The sequence below is a fragment of the Zeus faber genome, assembly GCF_960531495.2.
Source record: "Zeus faber genome assembly, chromosome: 14".
NCBI classification, from domain to species: domain Eukaryota; kingdom Metazoa; phylum Chordata; class Actinopteri; order Zeiformes; family Zeidae; genus Zeus; species Zeus faber.
The window spans coordinates 2,585,064-2,605,852 of record NC_137200.1 but is presented as its reverse complement, the minus strand read 5'-3'; the positions used below and the strand labels follow the sequence as shown (position 1 = coordinate 2,605,852).

General features: G+C 42.0%; 2 protein-coding genes across 2 annotated transcripts in view; one reads left to right on the top strand and one right to left on the bottom strand.

Moving 5' to 3' along the window:
• ar (androgen receptor) overlaps positions 1-13,394 on the top strand; it is a gene marked incomplete at both ends in the record, with an annotated part of 30,696 nt that extends 17,302 nt beyond the window's left edge. Inside the window, 5 exons of the mRNA XM_080014190.1 lie at positions 4,643-4,891; positions 11,201-11,345; positions 12,584-12,714; positions 12,975-13,123; positions 13,236-13,394. Coding sequence (XP_079870316.1) covers positions 4,643-4,891; positions 11,201-11,345; positions 12,584-12,714; positions 12,975-13,123; positions 13,236-13,394 — 833 coding nt within the window. The remainder of the gene's footprint in view (positions 1-4,642; positions 4,892-11,200; positions 11,346-12,583; positions 12,715-12,974; positions 13,124-13,235) is intronic.
• Positions 13,395-19,195: 5,801 nt separating this feature from the next.
• The window catches only part of ophn1 (oligophrenin 1), a 39,230-nt gene continuing 37,636 nt past the window's right edge, over positions 19,196-20,789 (bottom strand). The window contains exons 23-24 of the mRNA XM_080013307.1: positions 20,599-20,647; positions 19,196-20,504 (exon numbers count right to left, since the gene is read on the bottom strand). Of these exons, the coding sequence (XP_079869433.1) occupies positions 20,493-20,504; positions 20,599-20,647 (61 nt within the window). The 3' untranslated portion in view covers positions 19,196-20,492. The remainder of the gene's footprint in view (positions 20,505-20,598; positions 20,648-20,789) is intronic.

The following is a 20,789-nucleotide window of genomic DNA, read 5'->3' as shown; positions in this document are numbered from 1 at the left end:
TTGTCTAAGTTGTAATTACTCTTTCTAGATGTCCTTAATGTGCATAAATGATTGTGAGTATATTATGCAGTGAGAAATATTTTCCCCCTTTGCGTTCTAGTTAGGTTTTTATACACTCATTCATAAATATATACATTCAGAAATAAAACATAAGTAATAAACAGCCCAACAAAATAATAAACTAAGTAATAAACAGCTCAAGAATATACAGTGTACAATTAAATGCAAAATAGAATAGTTTTTAAAATTCAAGATGAGCAAAGTAGCATATTAAAGAAGTATGTAATGATGCACTAAGCGCAAATTATTTGTGATATTTGGCAAATCATTAGCAGGATGTAATCATTTCACTCAGATTTGGTGGAAGATTTGGTATACGCATGTGGGATAGAATCAAATGCGCAGAACCAATTTAGTGTGTAAGTGCAGGTTGTCAAGTGTGACATCTGCCTGAAGAGTTCCAACTTGTGTGGAACAGAAACTCTGGCTTTGTCATCACTGTGGATGGGTTCAGTAGCTGTTCTTCAAACTGTTCTTTCTCATTTTCATGTAACTTGTTATGTGTCAGTTTATCAAACACAGGATAAGATGTAAATTCCTTGTGCAAGCACATACCTAAGAGTGTCGTTATGAATGGTAGAACGTCTTAATGTCATCTTGTCGTCTTGGTGATGAATGGTGGTGAATGGTGGGAGCTGGATACGCATCATCAGTAGTGTATCCTTGGATCTTGGGATGTTTCGGCCTCTACACTATACACCCTCCCCAAGGTGGCCAGCTACAGGCTGATCGGACCTGAGCTTGCGTGAGTCCAGACTCGTCACGAGAAAGAAAGCCATATTGATGGCAGACTTCTCGAGGGACTATGCATGGCAGGGGCGTCCTACTCCCTGAGTCAAGCCAAAGCTGACCGCATACCTACTGGTTTGCTACTTTGGGGCCCAACAGGGGTCTTTCCTCCTCATAAAAAGCCACTGGCTGCTCCTTTCGACTGCCTCTGATGCAGCTTTGATGGCTGAGCACTGGTTCTGGCCTCTAACTCCCAGGTCAGTGAACAGTCTGGTGGTAGATCTTGCCACAAACCCTCTGCATCCGACCTCCACTGGGCGGACCTCAGCGTTCCAGCCACGGTGTTGTGCTTCAGCAGCGAGCTCGGCGTAGCGTAGATGTTTTCGCTCATAAGCCTCATCTACTGCGTCCTCCCAGGGTACTGTGAGTTCGATAATGTACACCTTCTTCAGAGAAGGAGACCACAGCATCAGGTCAGGTCTCAGGGTAGTTGTAGCAATCTCTGGAGGAAAAACCAGCTGTCGGCCAATGTCAGCCAGCATCTTCCAGTCACGGGCTAAGCGTAGCTGGCCTCGCTCAGATGGTGTAGAGCAGCTTCTAGTTACCTTAGCCCCCTCACGGACAAAGATAGTTGCCCGTTGTTTGTTGGATGCTGGTGGTGGTAGGGAGTTGGTGGCAGTTCGTTTGTCCTCCAGAGTGGATGCAAGGACTTTCAGGACTTGGTTGTGACGCCACGTATAACGTCCTTGGGTGAGACTGGTTTTACACCCTGTAAGAATGTGTCTGAGGGTGGCTGGCATAGAACATAGGGCACACCCCTGATCTTCACCAAACCACTGGTGAAGGTTGACTGGTGTTGGAAGGACGTCGTATGTAGCTCTGATGGAGAAGCTCAACTGTCTCGCTTCCATGGCCCACATGTCTTTCCAGCTGATCTTCCTCCTCTCCACACTGTCCCATCTTGTCCACTGTCCTTGTTTGCCAAGAGAGACTGCCTTGGCCCATCGTGCAGCATCCTCCTGGTGACGTACTTCCTCCACCACCATCTTCCTCCGTTCTCGTGCTGTGGCCTTACTCCACGCTGGTGGGGTAGCTATTAGCCCAAAGCCTCCTCTTCCTTGCTGAACATGGCCCACAATGTCAGCGTGTTTGAGGGCTGCTGTTGCCTCCTCCACTGCTTTGGCTGGTCTCCATTTGCGGCCAGTGGTTATGGTTGGTGCATTGTTGCTCACCACTATGTCTCTGGATTAATTCAGTGTCATCTGGAGTCTTGTTTTTGCACACTTGAACTCCTCTGTGAGACTGGTAAGGCATCGTGGAACTCCAAGCCACTTCTTGATGTATCCTGTGACTGTTCTTTCCAACTTCTCTACAGTTGAGATTGGTACCTCATAAACTGCGAGGGGCCACAACATCCGGGGTAGGAGCCCAAACTGCAAGCACCAGGCCTTTAGCTTCCCAGGCAGTTGGGTGCTGTCAATGGACTGTAGGCCACTGCTGATGTCCTTACGCAGTTGTTGCACCTGGTCTTTGTCCTTCAGGCTTGCATCAAACCACCTCCCAAGGCTTTTTACAGGCTGCTCAGACACTGTTGGGATTGGGTCTTCTCCGATGAAGAATTTCAGGTCAGAGAGCACTCCCTTTACAATTGAGATGCTTCATGACTTGGATGGTTTGATCTTCATACGGGCCCAACTGATGTTCTCTTCCAGCTTCCTGAGCAGCCTCCTGGTGCATGGCACAGTGGTGGTCAATGTTGTAATGTCATCCATGTAAGCTCTGAGCGGAGGGAGGCGCAGACCAGAGTCAACCCGCTGTCCACCTACAACCCACTTTGAGGCTCGGATGATGACCTCCATTGCCATCGTGAATGCCAGAGGTGAGATAGTGCACCCTGCCATGATGCCTACTTCTAGGCACTGCCAAGAGGTGGTAAAGTCAGTGGTGTTGAAGCAGAACTGCACGTCCTGGAAGTAGGATTTAACCAGGGCTGTGATGGTGTCTGGTATGTGGAAGAATTCGAAAGCAGACCACAGGAGTTCATGGGGCACTGAGCCAAAGGCATTGGCAAGGTCCAGAAAGACTACATGGGGGTCCCTTCTCTCTACCTTTGCCGTTTGGATCTGGTGCCAGATCATGCTGGAATGTTCTGAACACCCGGAGAATCCTGATATTCCTGCCTTCTGTACAGATGTGTCGATGTACTCGTTTCTTCGCAGATACTTGCCCATCCTCTGTGCAATGACACTAAAGAAGATTTTGCCCTCAACATTTAGTAGGGAGATTGGACGGAATTGGCTGATGTTCTCTGCATCCTTCTCCTTTGGGATGAGGACTCCACCTGCCCTACGCCACACTTTAGGTATGATCTCCTTCTGCCATGCTGTTCTCATAAGCTTCCAGAGAAACCTCAAGACATCTGGTGCATTCTTGTACACCTTGTATGGGACTCCATTTGGCCCCGGGGCTGATGCTGTTCTTGCTCGACGCACTGTGTTTTCCACCTCTTTCCATGTTGGAGGGCCAGTCAGAATGTGATGTTCAGGGGGGTCAATTGGTGGGATATCTGAAGGAATGGACAGATGTTCATATCGCCTTGGGTCAGAGTGTGTTGCCTTCAGGTGAGCCTCAAGATCAGCCCTTGTTGTTTTTAGGGCTCCACTTTTCTCCTTTGTGAAGATACCCTTTAGGAACTTGAAGGGATCTTTATAGAACCGTGTTCTAGTTTGTTCTTTCTTCCTTCTACGTTTCCGTAGGTTCTCTGCTCTGCGGAGGGATGCTAGTCGAGTTTTAATGTCGACCTGAAGCGCATCTATGCCTTCCCTTTCCACTCCAGAGGCCTTTTTCCACCGTCTCCTAAGTTGTCTCATTTCTAAGACCAGGCGCTTGATCTCCTGCTGCCTCCTGGACACTGGTGCGGTTGGGACCTTTTTCCCACCTGACCGTTCTTGCACTCCAAAGCGTTCTGACCCATATTGATAGATGATATCCCCCATTCTCTCCAACTTCTTTTCCACTGTCCCTCTGAGTTGCTCGAGAGACAGGGTCAGGTCAGTATTGATCGTTTCCCACAGCTCCTTACCCGCAGCATCGGGCCACTTCACATGCAGTTTATGGCCTGCCAGTCTTCTCTCGACTGCAGGTCTAGAAGGTTGGGTCGGTTCTACCGCTGTTGCCATCAACTCTGTGTTTGCTTCCTCCACGACAGTGGTATTGATGTACTGCAAGCTATGGTTTGCGTCCAGTTGCTGTACTTCATTCGACTGATTTGATTCCTCTCGGAGAAAGGAACCAATGCGAGGCCTCTGTTTCTCTTCTGTCAGAAGGTATATTCTGAAACCTAAATGCAGATGGGGTTAAGATATTCATGCAAATGCAAATTCTGAGTTACCTTTGTATTTTAAGCAAAGGTCTTCAATACCTGCAAAAGAAGAAGGGAACCATTCACATACCTGATGTTCAGGCATTCGTCAGCCGGTTTTCCACCGGTGAAGACTGTATGATGACCATCCTATCAGTGAGGCTCATCTGTTCAAGGGCTGTAGGTTGTTGCCACAAGTGGACCAGAGTTGGGATTGTTGTTTTTCCCATTGTTATCTGAAACCTAAATTAGTTTCCTTTGTATGATTAATGAACACAGAATGGATCCATTTATAATATATTGATCCCAAATTCATGATCTACATTACATTAAATTAATTGATTGAATGCCACTTGGATTGGATTTCTATCTGTGCATCAATACAGTGGAAACATGACACTCATAATTGCCTTATAAATAACCAAAATATATGTAATTGACCAACTTTTGCTCTGTCCAATTTCATATTGTTCCCTTATGAACTGTTTACAGCGAAAAAGACAAAGAGGATTGCACAACTGAAAAACCCCAAGGAGGACATTTGTATCCCTCCAGATTCCTGCCTGAACTTCGACCTCCAAAGGGAATTCTTCACCATCCTGGAATCCATTGAGCCTGAGGTGGTGAACGCAGGACACGACTGCAGCCAACCTGACACAGCCGCCAATCTGCTTACCAGCCTCAACGAGCTGGGGGAGCGCCAACTGGTGAAGGTGGTCAAGTGGGCAAAAGGTCTGCCAGGTATGAGTTTAAATATATACATACAATTATATTTAAAGGTACTGTGCACTAAAATGTGTTTTTGAGTTGTATACTGAAATATATGACTGTTCTCTGATGCAGTATTTGTCTACGTCTCTGCCGTGGCGTACTAGTGTGCCAGGAAAACTCGCCGGGTGTGGCAAGAGAAAAATTTCAAATTTCACTTAAAAAAACAAAGAATGGAAATAAACATATGTGTTGCAGGATCAAAATTGCAAAGCTGCACTAATTCATCAGTTCCCGATAGAACAGCAGCTCGAGCAGAACAAGTTTCACTTTGACTGTTATGAAAGGTTTGACTCTTTTTTGAGAGTCGTTTCTCGACGAGTCACTCAGTAAAAAGAGCCATTTGTTTCCAGCCTGACTCTTTGTTCATTTTAATGCAAGGTGAGCAAGGTGAACGACAGTTCGAACAGGCTGTTGGATGTGAGTTGTAAATGGAATTCCCACAAGAATCATAAAGTTCTGTCAAAAGTACTTATTTTGGTGGAATGCAAAGAGTACATCACATTCATGATGAATTGTGTGAAATTCAATGGACTGTAAATTTAGTCCTGAGTAGTTATATTCATTTTGAGTCGAAGATTCACTCTTTTGATGGCGTAACTCCCAGCTTCAGAGTCATTTAGAAGATTTTTTCCGCTACGAACGAATAATTTGTGATTATGCATTATTGGTACCCAAAATCATAGTTCTACATGTTTCTGACATTTTTATTTTTTAAAAGGATAGTGGATAGTAGTCTCATTTTCCACTCGCTGACAGGTTTTTGGAAATTACCGAGCAAAGCCCCGTTCGGAGTAAAATCACAGCCCGCTCCCGTGAGCGACGAGCATGTGGAGTGAACTGCTCACAACGCAATCCCACTGCTCACCGAGTTCTCGCTGATGCTGGCGAGATATCAAGCAGGTTTAATATCTGGTCATGTCAGGGTCGACTCAAGAGTAACACAACAAGCTACAGCCAATGAGAGCAGACACTGAGTTTCTTTATCACTTTTACAGTGATGAAGAATCTAATAAAGATACTGTGTTTAACTCAGAAATGCAACAATTGATTTACAGTACTTTGCGCTATGTTGCTGCTACTTTATGACATATCATGAAGCAAATGTCACCGCTATGGGTCTGCTGGTCCGCCATATTGGAGCGGTCAAGCTAGTAAACAACATACGAACATACAACGTATATTGAGAGATGCAGACTTCAGAAATCGACTGTAACTCACTTAATTCTGAACCGATTTTCATGAATTTTAGTTTTTTATAAACATGAAAAATTTAACAGGATACTGGTTACTTATTGGAATTAAATTCAATGGGGGCGGATCTAATCACTTTTTCATTCACTACCATGTTTAAAGGAGAAGGTATCATGCATGTCTCATATTGCAATTCAATTTTATATATTTTAAGATTTAATTCAAACATTGGACATCTTAAATGTTATTTTCATTTAAGGCCATGCGCAAAAACTCCTTGCTTTAAGTGTTTTCCAGAATAAAGTCTCCCTTTTTTTTTCAAAGTTTTTTTTTTGATGATCCAAAAAATAGTCCGATCACAAAACTCACGGTATGGATCGTATCACGGTTTTGAGTCACAGATCTCAAAGCCGTGATACGATCCGTACTGTGAGTTTTGTGATCCGTTGCAACCCTAGAGCTCAACAGTGGAACACTTTTAGAACGGCTCCGTTTCCAGAAGTGAACCTCCCATTCATTCACGCCATTGACGTGAATTTGAGATGAATCTTGACCAGAAAACATTTGATTCAGAGTAAAAATAAAAAATTGAAAACAGAAAAAAAGGCAAAGGGACAAGACTGTGTACATAATTATCTTAAGAGTGAAGTAACTACTCATCCCATAAACCAACGACTTCCACCCTAATGATAGTTTAGCATGCTTATTCTTGAATTTAACGTTGGTTATTATTTGTAATAATTTGTAATTATAGTGTTTATATTGTTAATTGTAGTGTTGAAATCATGGTTGCTCTGTGGTAAACGTAACGTAAACAATTGTAGAGTTCAGTGGGAGCAGTAACTCACTCGCCGACAGTGTCGTAAAACATCACCGTGGGTGTGGTAAACATTTCCATGGTAACAGCGAGCTCCACCAATCTGAGACGTCGCTGTTAGGATTACACTTATCTGTTACTGATATCTTACACTTTAGGATTGTGGGTAGTGTAGTACTTCTCCATGAGGAGCAAGGAGGAGGAGCATCTACAGGAGCAAAAACCATCATTCCACAATCTCATCGCTGGTGATACGTCTGCCTTGGATGGTTACGACATTAAGGATAATAATCAAAAATCTAGATTCAGAATTTTCACTTCCGGAAACCCTCTGTTGAGCTTTATTGCTGTACTGTAGGGGATATTGGGAATTAAAAGTATACAAACTGTCTGGAGGAAGGTTTAGTTAATATGACCATAACCCCACCTTGACAAGCAGCTGGTTATTCGCTCATGATGTAATATTACTGTTTGGAACCAAGCTTCCCCCTGACTATGAAACTGATTATTTGATTGGATGGACGAGTTACGGTGCACAAATAGAAGAAGAAGAATCTTTAATTGTCACACAACACACCACACTACAACACATACTTTGGATGGTGGCCGGTGAAATGTGGCCTCTGCATTTGACCCATCCTGGCTTGTCCTTCCTCCGGGGGGGGCAGCCAGGAGCTGTGGGCAGCATTCGTCAACACGCCCGGGGACCTGGTACCAAGTGTCCATCGCTGGTTAGATGATGATGTGTGCATGTTTTTGGTGAAAGAAAGAAAGAAAGAAAAAAGTTTTGATTTTATTTTAACAAACAAAAAGGAATAATATTATCCATAAAGCAATTGAGGTTCTTCCCGGACCTGGGTATTCGTTTAGAGAGTTCAGTCCTTGGACTTTATTTAGCGAATGCAAAGTCCCTAAGCCAAGCAGTTGCCTCCTGGTCTGCTGTATGGAGGGTGACTAATCCTCCTTTCAGTTTTTGAAGAGGGCAAACTTCTATGATGTGTTCCATGGTTTGCTCCTCTCCACAAGCACACAGTGGAGTGGGGCTACTGCCCCATTTGTGAAGGCTGGCCAAGCAGGGGCCATGTCCAGTCCTGAAGCGATTAAGCGTAGACCATTGTCTCCTTGGGAGGTTGGTGCCAGGGACCTGTTGATTGGGGTCTGACACCAGATGTTTGTTTGGGACCTCCTTGGACTCCCATTCTGCTTTCCAAGCCAGTTGAATGGCGAAGTCAGCTGGTGGGATGTTCTTCCAAATTGGTCGTCTAGATGGAAGTCGAGCAGTGGGTGGGTTGTAGATGTCTGCATGGATTCGTAGTTGGGGAGAATCTTTGACCTTTTGGAGCATCCTTTGAGTGGCTGCTGCTCGCCGGATATGTGGAGGGGGAATGTTTGATAGGACAGGGAGCCAGGGGAGTGGTGTTGAGCGGATAGTCCCGGTTATGGTTCTCATGGTTGTGTTAAGATGGGTGTCCACATGGTGTGTGTGGGGTGACGAGGAACATAGTCCCTGTCTTCAGTCTGCTCTCGAAGCCATTTTCAATGAAGGTGGTTAAGGCCAGTACTTGTTCTCCTGTGCTGCGCTCCTTGCGGAAACCTGCCTGATCCACGCAAAGAATTTCCTCTACTCCTGGAGAGATACGTTGTAGTATTAGGCGTTCCGGGATTTTGTAGGGAACGCTGTGTAGGGAGATTGGGCGGTAGCTGGCAGGTAGTTTGTGGTCTTTGCCAGGTTTTAAGATGGCAATAACTTTTGCTGTCCGCCATTTCTTTGGGATCAAGTTGGTATTTATGATCTTGGCATAGAATTGTGTCAGCCAGGTTAGGGCTCGGGGGCCAAGGTGTTTCACGAACTCTGGAGAGATGTTGTCATATCCTCCTGCCTTTCCACATTTCAGGCCCTGCAGGACTTTCTCCAGTTCAGCAACCTCAAAAGGTTCAGGGTTTCTATGGTCTCTGAGCGCTTTCTTTAGCTCAGTTGTAACTGCTATTCTGGTGGGTTGGTCTTGGGTTGCTTTTGCAATAGTCAGTAGGTGGGATGCAACTTGGTTGGATGTGACATGTGACATGCTCGGTTTCGGCTGGGGGGCTTCTGTGCAGCTCCTAGACGGCGGATGAGGCTCCAGCATTTCCTGCTAGAGTGTGTGAAGTTCAGGTCAGCTACTGTCTCCTCCCATTTCCTTTGCCAAGCTGTATTTAGCGATTCAATGAGGTGGTCTGCTATCTCAGGGTCCCCTGATGTTTTGTAGGCTTGTAGGAGTGCAGCACTTTCTCCATCCAGGCATGGGACGTAGAGGTGTCGGTAGCCTCGTGGGATTGCTGAGTGGGCAGCTTTGTAGATGGCGCTGCAGAAGCGGTTGTATGCTTCATCTACAGTGATGGTGTGGAGTGGGATGGTAACAACACTCCGCTCCAGGATTTCACTGTATTTCTTCCAGTTGGCTTTGCGGAAGTTCCAGCGCATCTTCCTTGGGCTGTCTATGACTGGGAGGTGTAGGCCAACGTGTACAAGCAAGGGCCGGTGTTGACTGTGTGGAAAATTGTCAAGAATGAGGATCTGAGCAGGATAGGGCGTTCCATTCAAAGAGCTGACCCAGCACATGTCAGGAGAGTAGTCTTTTTCCACCTGGCAGAGTGGAAGGTTCCTCTTTGTTTGGGATCATGTATCAGAACAAGGTCATTTCTAGATGCCCAGTCTGAAACTGCCTCTCCATCACTATCCACTACTGGATATCCCCAGTCAGGGTGGTGGCTGTTGAAATCCCCCACATAGATGGCAGGTTGGGGTAGGGTGGGTAGGACCTGCAGACCCCAGTTGGCACTAGGGGGCTTGTACACATTGATAATGTTGAAACCACCAATAGTTATGGTATCAGAGAATTGTGTTGTTGTCAAGTGATTTGCTTCAGCTATGTCAGAACGCACATAGGTGGCACGTCCATGTTTGGCAGGCCGAGCGTAACACAGGAGGTCGAAGCCATTGATGGTGTAGCGGCCTGCTTCCTCTGTGCCAATGTGAGTCTCTTGGAGGCAGATAACGTCAATCGAGTGTTGGGAGGCGAGGACTTCAATGAGGCTTCGCTTGGCTGCAGAAAGGCCTTCGACGTTTAATTGTAGTATTCGAAGGACAGGTCCCACTGCAAGGTGATCTTGAGGCTGTCTGCAGGCGTCTTTGGGACTGTGACTAGGATTCTTTGACTTGGCTCTCAGGCGTCGTCTCTTAGAATTTAGTCTGCTGGGAGGATCATTTGCTTCCCCGGGCGGGCCCGGGTACTGACGGGGGGCGCGACGTGAACGCTGATCCATTATCCCCAGTCCTTGGACTGGGCCAGGGGGACACACAGGTCAGATGAAAGACACAGGTAGTTCTACAACTAGGAAGTGGTTAGAAGAGGTTAGTTCAGGGGACTCCTTGTCTTCGCCTCAAACTCTGGCCCTATAGCTGCTCTTGCAAAAAACTGTCCTTTACACAAAATTATCCAGAGGTCCACTAATAGGGAATCTTCATTAATACTTCTTAATACAGCATAAATTAATAATGCTGAGAGATCCCCCTCTTTTCCCCGCTAGGGAAAGACTGTCAGGCTGAAGTACGCAAGTAAGTGGGTCACATGCAATCAACTGGTATTTTGCTATTCCCAGGAATGAAGCCGCTGGGAATGATAATATTGATTATCAACGACTTTCCCCAACTGCACTCTACCCGCCAAATTGGGCTGTCCATGGTCCTGCTGTCCCTCACCAGCACTTTGGGAGTGCTGAGGTTCTCCTGGCACTCCACAGTATTTTATGGGTTTTTCAGGGTTTTTTCATCGAAGAGACTAGAAACAGGAAGTTGCATCGCTTCCTACTGGCAACCTGCTGTAGCCAACACTACACTCTGGATGTACCACACTTATGTACTGTACTACATTTTCAAAAATAAATTGTTAATAAAGTGTGATACTAAAGTTATTCAAACCATGTTAAAAAAAACCACTAAGCCATTGTTCCACTGTTACCGGAATACAAGGCAGAGTTTTTGTGACATTTCCATTGAGAACAACGGCAGTTTGTATACTGCTGGATGCTGTGTCCTGTCTTGGGTCACGCATACCACGATTATTGTTATTGTGTGCAGTGTGCATATGTAACTCAAGCAATCTTCATTGTGATATTGTGATAGAAAACAAGGTCCACCGTCTTGCTACTGTCATGTTGCTTTCTAAAAGTGCAAAATCCCCCAGTTTGTGCTCTGTTGTGCCACATTTAACGGTTCTGGCTTTTGCTCTTAGGTTTTAGAAATCTGCATTTGGACGACCAGATGACTACCCTTCAGTATTCCTGGATGGGGGTGATGGTGTTCGCTCTGGGATGGAGATCTTACAAGAATGCCCAAGGCAGAGTGCTTTACTTTGCCCCAGACCTTGTGTTCAATGAGTACGTCAACAAGTGTCGAGCATTTATATACATTACTGTTTTATTTCCCTTTGGTACTCTTGAATTATTATGAATGTTTTGATCCATTAATATATTGGCCAATGGCCCCATTTCAAGATTTTCATTTTATCCATAAGAACAATGGAGAAGAAACAATATGGAGCCAATATAATCTAATGAAATATGACTATACATTTAAAAGGTGTAGGAAGGAAAGAAATCCATTTAGAATCTATAGTGGTGCAATTATAATTCACCAGTTTATTTGAAGTTTGTAGTCTTAATTCAGGATATACTGTAATTGACAATAAAAATAAACACGTTATTTCAATCACAGTGTTTTAGATCAGCCGTTGAGTTTTAGAGACACAAATTCAGATGGGCATCAAGGGCACCTTTGTGTGCATGTAGCTCAAAAGATTGATAACTAAGTTATTTCAGGAAAATTTATGAAGACGATGTCCTTTCTTAGTCTGGAAAGTCACTATATGGACTATATGGGGCCTTTTGACCACCTAGTGTATAAGCATTTGGGGCCGATAAACAATAATAATCATTATTCACAAATAATTATGCTTAAAATGACGGCAAATCTACAGTACATACAATAGTGACACTATGGAAACTTGCTATAACATGATATTCTAATTGGAATGCGTTTATCCTAAACAGGAGTTTGTCAATTTGAATTTTATGATTCCAAATTTCATAAAATGCAGATTCACCGAGAACACAGACGGCGGCACAATTAGCAACACTGCAACAACTTGTTGCAAACAGAACGCTGCGTATCTCATTCTTCACGTGCCACCAATGACTTTCAGTCGTTCTTTGCAACAAGTCAAAAGCAGCTCACAGGAAATATAGCGTTTATTCCAGCAATTGCTTTTCCAAAACTCCCATAGAAAGTGGATGTCCTGACAATTTTACATAGATATTACGGTGAATACGAAGGATGATAATCAAACACGATACAGCCATCTACTGAATTTCTATTCTCTTACTGGCAGTCCAGGATCGTGCCACAGCAGCACATTAGAAAATGTATCCAATTGTCCTCAGTATTGTCCCATTACACAGTGATCCCACATTGATCTGACCTTTGACCACCTGACCATCACAGAATAAATATCAATTCATGCTGGAAAAGTATTTCTTTCCATTCTGATTCGCTCAATCTCATTACAATCAAGTCATTACTATCATTTCCGACCGTGACGTTTTTTTCGCCTCCACAGAAATCGAATGCAGATCTCCAGCATGTACGAGCACTGTGTGCGGATGTGGCGTCTCTCTCAGCAGTTCCTCGTCCTGCAGATCACCAAGGAAGAGTTTATGTGCATGAAAGCCCTGGTGCTCTTTTGCATTGGTAGGTTCCACTGCACTTTGTTCAGCCTGGGTGTTTGCTGTATACTTTGAATAATGGAGAGCCTTGGTGGCAGATAATAAAAAGAAATTGCTTCTGATCTGGTGTTGCATCAATGAAGCTGAAACAAATTTAATATTTTTATTTGGTCAGATACGACCATACCGCCGTACTGTCATTGAAGCAGAACTCAGAATTAAAATAGCCAAGTGTGCACTAAGTACATGTTGATAAATCTACTGTTTTGTTTTGTTTTTTTCCAGTTCCAGTCGACGGTCTGAAAGATCAAAAAAAATTTGATGAACTCCGTCTCACATACATCAAAGAACTGGAACACGTTGTTTTTTCTCAAAAGAACTCCAGAAGTCAGAGATTTCACCAACTCACCCGTCTCATGGATTCCCTCCAGCCGGTGAGATCTTTACAACAGCTGTGCAATGTTCTGATTCATTTTTAATACCCAAGGTGAAACAGATTGCAGATTAAGACATGCCGACGTCCCTTCTCTCTCCGTTGTTTTCCAGATTGTGAGGGAACTCCAACAGTTTACATTTGATCTCTTCATCCAGGCCAAGTCGCTGCACACAAGGGTCAGCTTTCCAGAGATGATTGGAGAAATAATTTCAGTGCACATACCAAAGATCCTGGCAGGCTTGACTAAACCCATCCTATTTCATGAATAGAATTATCTTGGAGAATGATTGATTGCCACGCAATACATATTTATTTGTTCTTTGTATTTAAAACCGGTCTTGATCAAGCAAATCCCACACCAACTCTAGGCTCATATAAAATGCATTTAAATGAATATCACTCTTTACAAAAATATTCTATGTAGACATTCTACATACTATGTAGTTGTATTTAGTGTTGCTGGACCCTGGTCTCCAGGCACTTTTAGACGCACCCTGAGGGTGCCGCCTTTCAGAAGGTCACTGGGCATCCAACCCCAAAGTCCTTCTTTGAGCCAATGAGTCTCACTGAGCTTGGTCATCTTCTCCAACCATTTAATTAAAGAAACCTTTGTTCAGAATGATCAGGACTTGAACCTGTGACAGCAGCGTCTGAACCCTCATGCTATCCGGTCACTTAGATGCTCAGCCCTGGTCTCTGGACACTTTTAAATATGCCATTGGGATGTCTCCTTGGCTTGACTCACTGGGCATTGCACCCTCAAATTATTGCCCTCTGAAACCCTGACGTATCTCTTTCAGCCAACGAGTCTTTCAAAGGGAAGTCTTCTCCTCCGATCATTTGACTTAAGGAATGATGGCGGTGACTTGGGTGCAAAAATTTTGACTTGAAGCTGTGACAGCAGCACTGAAAGGCAGCGTCCGAACCTGTCACACCACACAGTCGTGATAGGTTCCAGCACTGAGATGATGCCGACCGCAACAATAACCGTAACAAGGTCATTATTGCGGTCAAGGTCATTGTCTCCCTTCTGGGAGCTCTAGATTGCAGCAAATGGTGTTTCAGGTATTGAAAATAATAGCTTATCTCCCACCTTTCCCCCTCTGCCCCAAAAATGATCTGTGCACACCCCTGTTGCCTTGTCATGTGTTAAAGGATGACTGGTATTTTTCTAACATAAACTTTATTTTTCAATTAACGGAAGGCAACCTGAGCGTCAGAATGTCGACTATGATTGACAAATCATTTTTAGGTTAGAAAATACCAGTGTAGATGTTTTGTCTAAAGGCAAGAAATCATGTTCTTCTTTTTTTGTCACTGCCTCATTAAAAAAAACAATATTCCATCAGTTACTGTCGTCAAAATGTTCTGAAGATTTATGAGAAGCCAGTAGCACAACAGTATTAAAAATGGTACTTCGCCATCAAGCTTACACTTACATCAGCACACACACATTACTTTCTGAAGACCTGACAAGAAGAAATTCATACATTATAAATTCAACGCACTAAAGTGTTTTCACTTTGTGTCTAGAATAGACTGCATGCTTAACGTCACTCTGCTCTGAGAAATACTCCCCATGTTTGTGGTGTATTCGTCAAGCTGTTTTCTCTCCTTTTCTCTTTCTACCCTCAAGTGCGTAGCTGTATTTAAAAAGCTTTCTAAACGGCATATCTATGTGACTAAATTCTCTCAAGTTTCCACAGCTTTAATCAATCATTGATGTTTTCACCGACAAACTAATCAGATAATAATCAATATTTTGTATACCCTAGAGCAGGGGTCGGGAACCTATCTTTGGATGACGGTATATGGCTCGCAGACAATTTTGAGCTAATATCTTTCATCACAATTAACAAGTAATAAATAATTATTCTGTGTCATATTAAAGTAAAACAGAAAAGAGAAATTACAATTTTGAAAACAAAATTCAAAATATAAATGTGGCGGACAAAGGGGCGTAGTCAAGCACCGGCTGCGGACCACAGAAAGAGTCCGGGGCTCCTTTTACTCGGCGCCCTGCCCCTCACGAGTCTCTGCCCATAGGTGAGGGTTTAGGGAGGGAGACTGAGTCTTTCTGGCCGTGGTGCACCGACATGGCCACAGTTTTATTGTTCATTCTTATATGCGGCATGCAGGCCACAATTATATTTATCACTGAGGATTATTGTAATAATTGTGGATAATAATGATCCTCTTGGGCGCAGGAGGAATGGTGTTCCACTGCTGGGCTGCTTACGAGCCCGTGCGCCGATCCCCTCTGTAAGACAAACAAACATTGAGAAAACTCCCTGCCTCCAGTCGGAGCAATCAGCTGAACACACGTGGACAGAAATGAAAAAACTTCTATATGTATGTGACAAATAATCTCTTGAACTTGAACTTGAACCTGAAGACCAGCTGATTCTTAAAACTTGGAACGAGCTTCCCGTCACATACCACACAATGCACCATGTTTGGCTCTACATACGCATGTGAGCAGTCTTTCTCGCATCTGAGAAACATTAAGACCAACCTAGGCTCACGTTTAACTGATCGAAGCCTCAACGCAGCATGAAGCTTAACCTCACTACGTATGAACCAGACTACAAGGCCATCAGCAAAACTATGCAGCACCACAAGTTGCATTAATAGTAAAAAGTATTTCATTTATTATTGGTTAGCTACAGTATAACAACAATATTATCAAGAAGAATAAAGAGAAATGTATTATATATAGCGCTTTATTAAGTACCCAGAGATGTGTTATACGTTAAAAATGTAGGCCTTACTTAAAAAATGTACGCATTAAGTTGCATTCAATTGTATTAAATATTATATGGCTCACAAGGAAATACATTTAGAAATATTTGGCAGCCAAAAAGGTTCCCGACCCCTGCCCTAGACCAAACATTGCATTCAAATTTCTATGTTGAATCCAAAGTCTTAATAGCATGAGCATATGAAATGTGAACAAAATTGAAAAACTTAACTTCATTCCAACAGTTCAATTCAGTTCAATCCCAGTATTTAACAATGTCCATTTTTTTCATGTAGAGGCATGCTTTAGGTGTCACACATACTAAACACATAGTAAATGTTGTCTGTATTTCCAGATGAACAAAAACCAATGCCCTTTCTTTTTTATTTTGTAAATACAGTAAACTCGTTTCTTGTGTGTTAGTTTTAGTTGGTTTAGTGAGTAGAACTTGTTGGAATGCACTGTGATATTTTGGTACGTGTTCAAGTACATATTGCTGTAAGTAAATTTGACTTTTTGAATATTTTTCTACACGATTAATGCATGAAAAGCTCGAATGGACGAGCTGTCTCAGTTGCAGTATTTTTTTAAAGCAGTCTTTGCCTTCAAAAACTTTTCTTTCTTTTTTTTATATATAATATTTACTATTGGTGAGGGTATTTTTGGTGAACTACAGTTATGCACTGTGTGTATTTCTTCATACCACAAGAATAAAAAGTGTGCTGTGGCCACCTAGATCACTATTGCGCTATGCTGCGATGCTCAAAATTTAATAACAATCTTCTAAACGAGCTGCAAAAAATAATGGTATTTTGGCACTTAAAAGTAAAATGTTTATTATTTCGATTGAATGTTTAATTAAGTGCGAGGTGTGGTTTTGATGGTTTGGATGATGTCCTAATATTTTACAATATGTTAGTAATAACATGACAGAAAAAAATGCTTATTATAGAAACTACAAGGAGAAGGATAGGAAAAGGATACAAGACGTCTATAAAACTGTGCCAATCGCTCCGTGTGGCTGCACCATCCCTGGTGATTTTTTGATACTGTTCACATTGTGTAATCTGGTACAGTGTTTTGCCCGAGAACATCAATAACATTAATAGGTGGTATGTGCTGAATGTGATCCATATTAACCTGGTTCTTTCTACATGACACAGAATCTATGTACATATTGATGACTGTTTTGGTGTTTTGACATAAAAAAACAAAAACTCTTCTTGAATGTTTTATACCTTTTGTGTATTGTGTTTTTAAAACAGTGTAGAGCTGCATTCTTTTTAAAGACAATTAAAGTGATTCTGACACTGAAAATGTCCTGTGATTAAATGTTTTGAGGGATCAAGACTGAAGAATTGCATTATGAAGGACTGGTCTGAAATAGTTTACTGGTTATCTACTGGTTATGGCATGGATATAGTATGGAACATGTGATCCTATGGGGTATCAAACTCAATCACCAAAGGGACTATATTGAAAAATCACAACAAATATACGGGCCAGTCTACACACAGTGACCTCTGGGTAAAGTAGGCCAATAAGGCACAAATGATGCACGACTTGCAAACCATTAATTCATAGCGAATAAATCTTTTAAATGATTAGGAATTCCGGATTCACTCTTGCAACGTGTAAAACTTTGACTCACAGATTTGATATCTCTAGTGATAATTCCATCCAGAACTCAGAGTGACCTATGCTCTTGTTTATCATCCGCTAAAAGTCCTCCCTCGCTAAATTGATCAACTCTTTCTACTAAGTAACTTGTCAAGAACCAAATCTGAAAAAAAAAAAGAGTCAAACCTTTCATCACTAGACATGTTTTTCACTGCAACAATAAACCAACCATGACTCTTTAGACTTTTTTATTATTTAACCGTGATGCTGCAGCTTATAGTGAAAATGCAGGTGGTGGCTGCATAACACTAGGTAAGTTAGACCCTGGAATTTGCCATTCTACTCCGTAAGTTAGTGCGGGAGTTTCCCATTGAACTTCTTTGCACATGCATGGGGCCCCTGGCACACTGGCCCCCTGGCTGCACACCCGGGATGCCCTGATGATAGATAAAGAAAAGATAAACAAATAACAAGAGATTTAATAAAACACCAGCACAGCCCAGTGCATTTTGGGATTGTAGTGCATTGTGTTGCAGGCAAGTTTAACATACAATCTAGTCTATAAAGAGCAACTATGGGAGAAATTTACTAGTACATTTAAAAGAAATATGTTCATTATATTCTACCATTAAATAAGAAAGAACATTCGTTATCTTGCCCATATGCTATAGGAATGAAGTAAGTGTGTGTGAGACAGGGGTCAGCAAAGACATGAATAAGTGCTTTGTTGACTGTGGACCATGTGACATGGGAAGGTGTGTGAATGCAACCATCCCCTCATAAAATGTGGCCTGGACTAGTGTCGGGAGGTTTGTTGTTGTAACTGATGTCAAAGAATGCAGACAAATGGCTTCTTTGCACTATTGACCGTATAGGAGGAAGGAAGGGATCCTAATTGAGTAAACAGATGTACTTTCTCTACCAACAGAAAGAGGTTAAAAGGAGGAGTCCATGAGCGGCTCGGCAGTTCTTTGCCAAACCAACTCAGATTCTGTTGTCACTTCTTGCAAGTGATAATAAAGTCTTATATCTTCAGACCTCGACTCTCTCGAACTTCTCTTCTTCAGTTTAATTGTTAGATGCAGTTTTTTCCACTACACAACGATCAGGTTTTACCTTAATGCATTTAAAATTTTGGGCTTATGGAGAAGACGGTTTGAAAAAAATACCTTTTTTACAGGCAGAAAGTCCAGAAATTCAGGAAAAATGTAGCTGTTTACATTTTACAAACATCCTGTGGTGCTCTCTGGAAAAACGGGATAGTAGTCTTCAGTCGCTCCAAGGTATATAATATAATACAAATAAAATGTATCAAAACACAGGCATTAGCAGATAAAAAAATATATAAATGCAAACTGCTGTTGATAGCATTTATATTTATATGTATTAATGACCATGTTTTAAAGGCATTTTAACTTGATATTTCTTGTATCTTGAAGCTTATTTGCTTTCATTTTATCACGACTCAGGCTTCAATGTCATCATAATGGCATACCTTGTATTTAAATATGAACGCCCGGCAGTGAGCCAGGGGGTATTTTCAAAGCAAACACTTTTGCCTCCACTGCTAGTGTTTATGACAAATTACATTAAAATACTATTCACTTGCGAGAGAAATTAATATGCTTCAAAACTTGAGATGAGACCCGATAATACAAGAAATGGCCCTGATTTGACAAAATGACAGAAAAAATATTCTTTTTTTTTGAACAAACAATTTTATTTTCCCTTTTGAAAAAACACAACATACAACATAGACTTTTCAAATTCGGTGAACTTAAGTAAAATCAAAATATGCAACATTTTGTTCACATATTCATCATAAAACACTTCAGGTGTACGCGTACGTCTAATCCTAAAATGTAACAACCCCCGTCCCAAGTCTGACAAATAGATTTTCTTGTCAACTATCATTCAGAAAATTACAAATGCTGTCAATATTTTTGGGAGCAAGATTCACTTTATAAATGTACTCTCATCATCTGGGTAAAATATAATTATTTTTTCAACTTTGAAAACATATTCAGCTTTTAATGTTCTAAGGTATAGTTAGAACTAGACACTGATCAGAAATACATCTTAAAGTTCATCAACCCAGGCTTAGAGCTTCAATACTGCCGAATTAAAGAGCCGCTCCAGCCAATCTCTCGCACAACAGAAACACCATGGCAACTGGCGACTACAGACAACTGTAGCTGTAGTTGAAGAGCAAAAGATTTGTGACCGCTGAAACTTAAGTTTTGAGGTGGAAGGAATTTCCTCCTTCACATCTCATCTGGACAAATTATCTTACACAGAACACGTGAAAAGAAAAACATTTAATAAGACGCAAAAAATACTGAAGGTGGCCTCAACGTTTTTTAAGGAACATGTTTTGACTTGGACACTTTGGTCCTTCTAATGTTGGGCCAGCAAAATTTAGATTCTTAGAAATTTGTTTGCACACTGTTTGACATTAGACAACCATTTCACAACTCAATCACTTGTACTACTCACTGCCACTTCATATTTTGGTAAATGTACAGATAAAACATTTATATTTTTTTTACACCTTTTGAATAGTTTTTAGTTTTTCATCTACAGTTATGTCATGCAATACATCCATACATGTATTGCATACATTGCTAAGAATGGTTTTTTAAGACATTGTGCATTTTCTAAGAGAACTAAATTAAACAAAAGGATGTGGTTCAACCGTGAGTGATGACATTTGATTCAGACCCCTTTTCAACATCCAGTCCCAAACAGCTGCACTTCCCAAACGTTATTTTGCCATGGTGTTGCTGTAAACACAATACCTACCTCCTGCATGTTAAAGTTGAAGGAACTTGAAGAAAAAAAAACCTCCTGATTGATTGATTTTCCACCCATGACGCTCCAATTCGACAAACGACTGTGGAGCAATATTGGGAAGTTGTTCCAGTTAATACTGAGTGCTTTCTCTTGTCGCTGGTCTCAGAAAGACCCCAAGGGGCTGGATTTCTAGTCCTGCAGCAAGTTAATCTCCTCAACCTGAGTTCTGAGTAAGCAACATACAGGGAGGTCGAGTCAATTACCAAAACACTTCACATTATGGATATTGTATTTATAACATGCAGAATAAAATCCCTCACCTCCTTTTTTACATTCGACTGCGCTGATGGTGGTGGGGAAACTGGTGGACTTAAGACAGAAAAGGCAAAAAATTGGATTTTAAATGGTCAGGCAAAACTATGGAATAGAGATGAAAGTATATAAGCATTCACAAAACATTTTGAGAATGCGGAAAATACATTTATTTATCAAAAGTATGTTCCTAAGACAT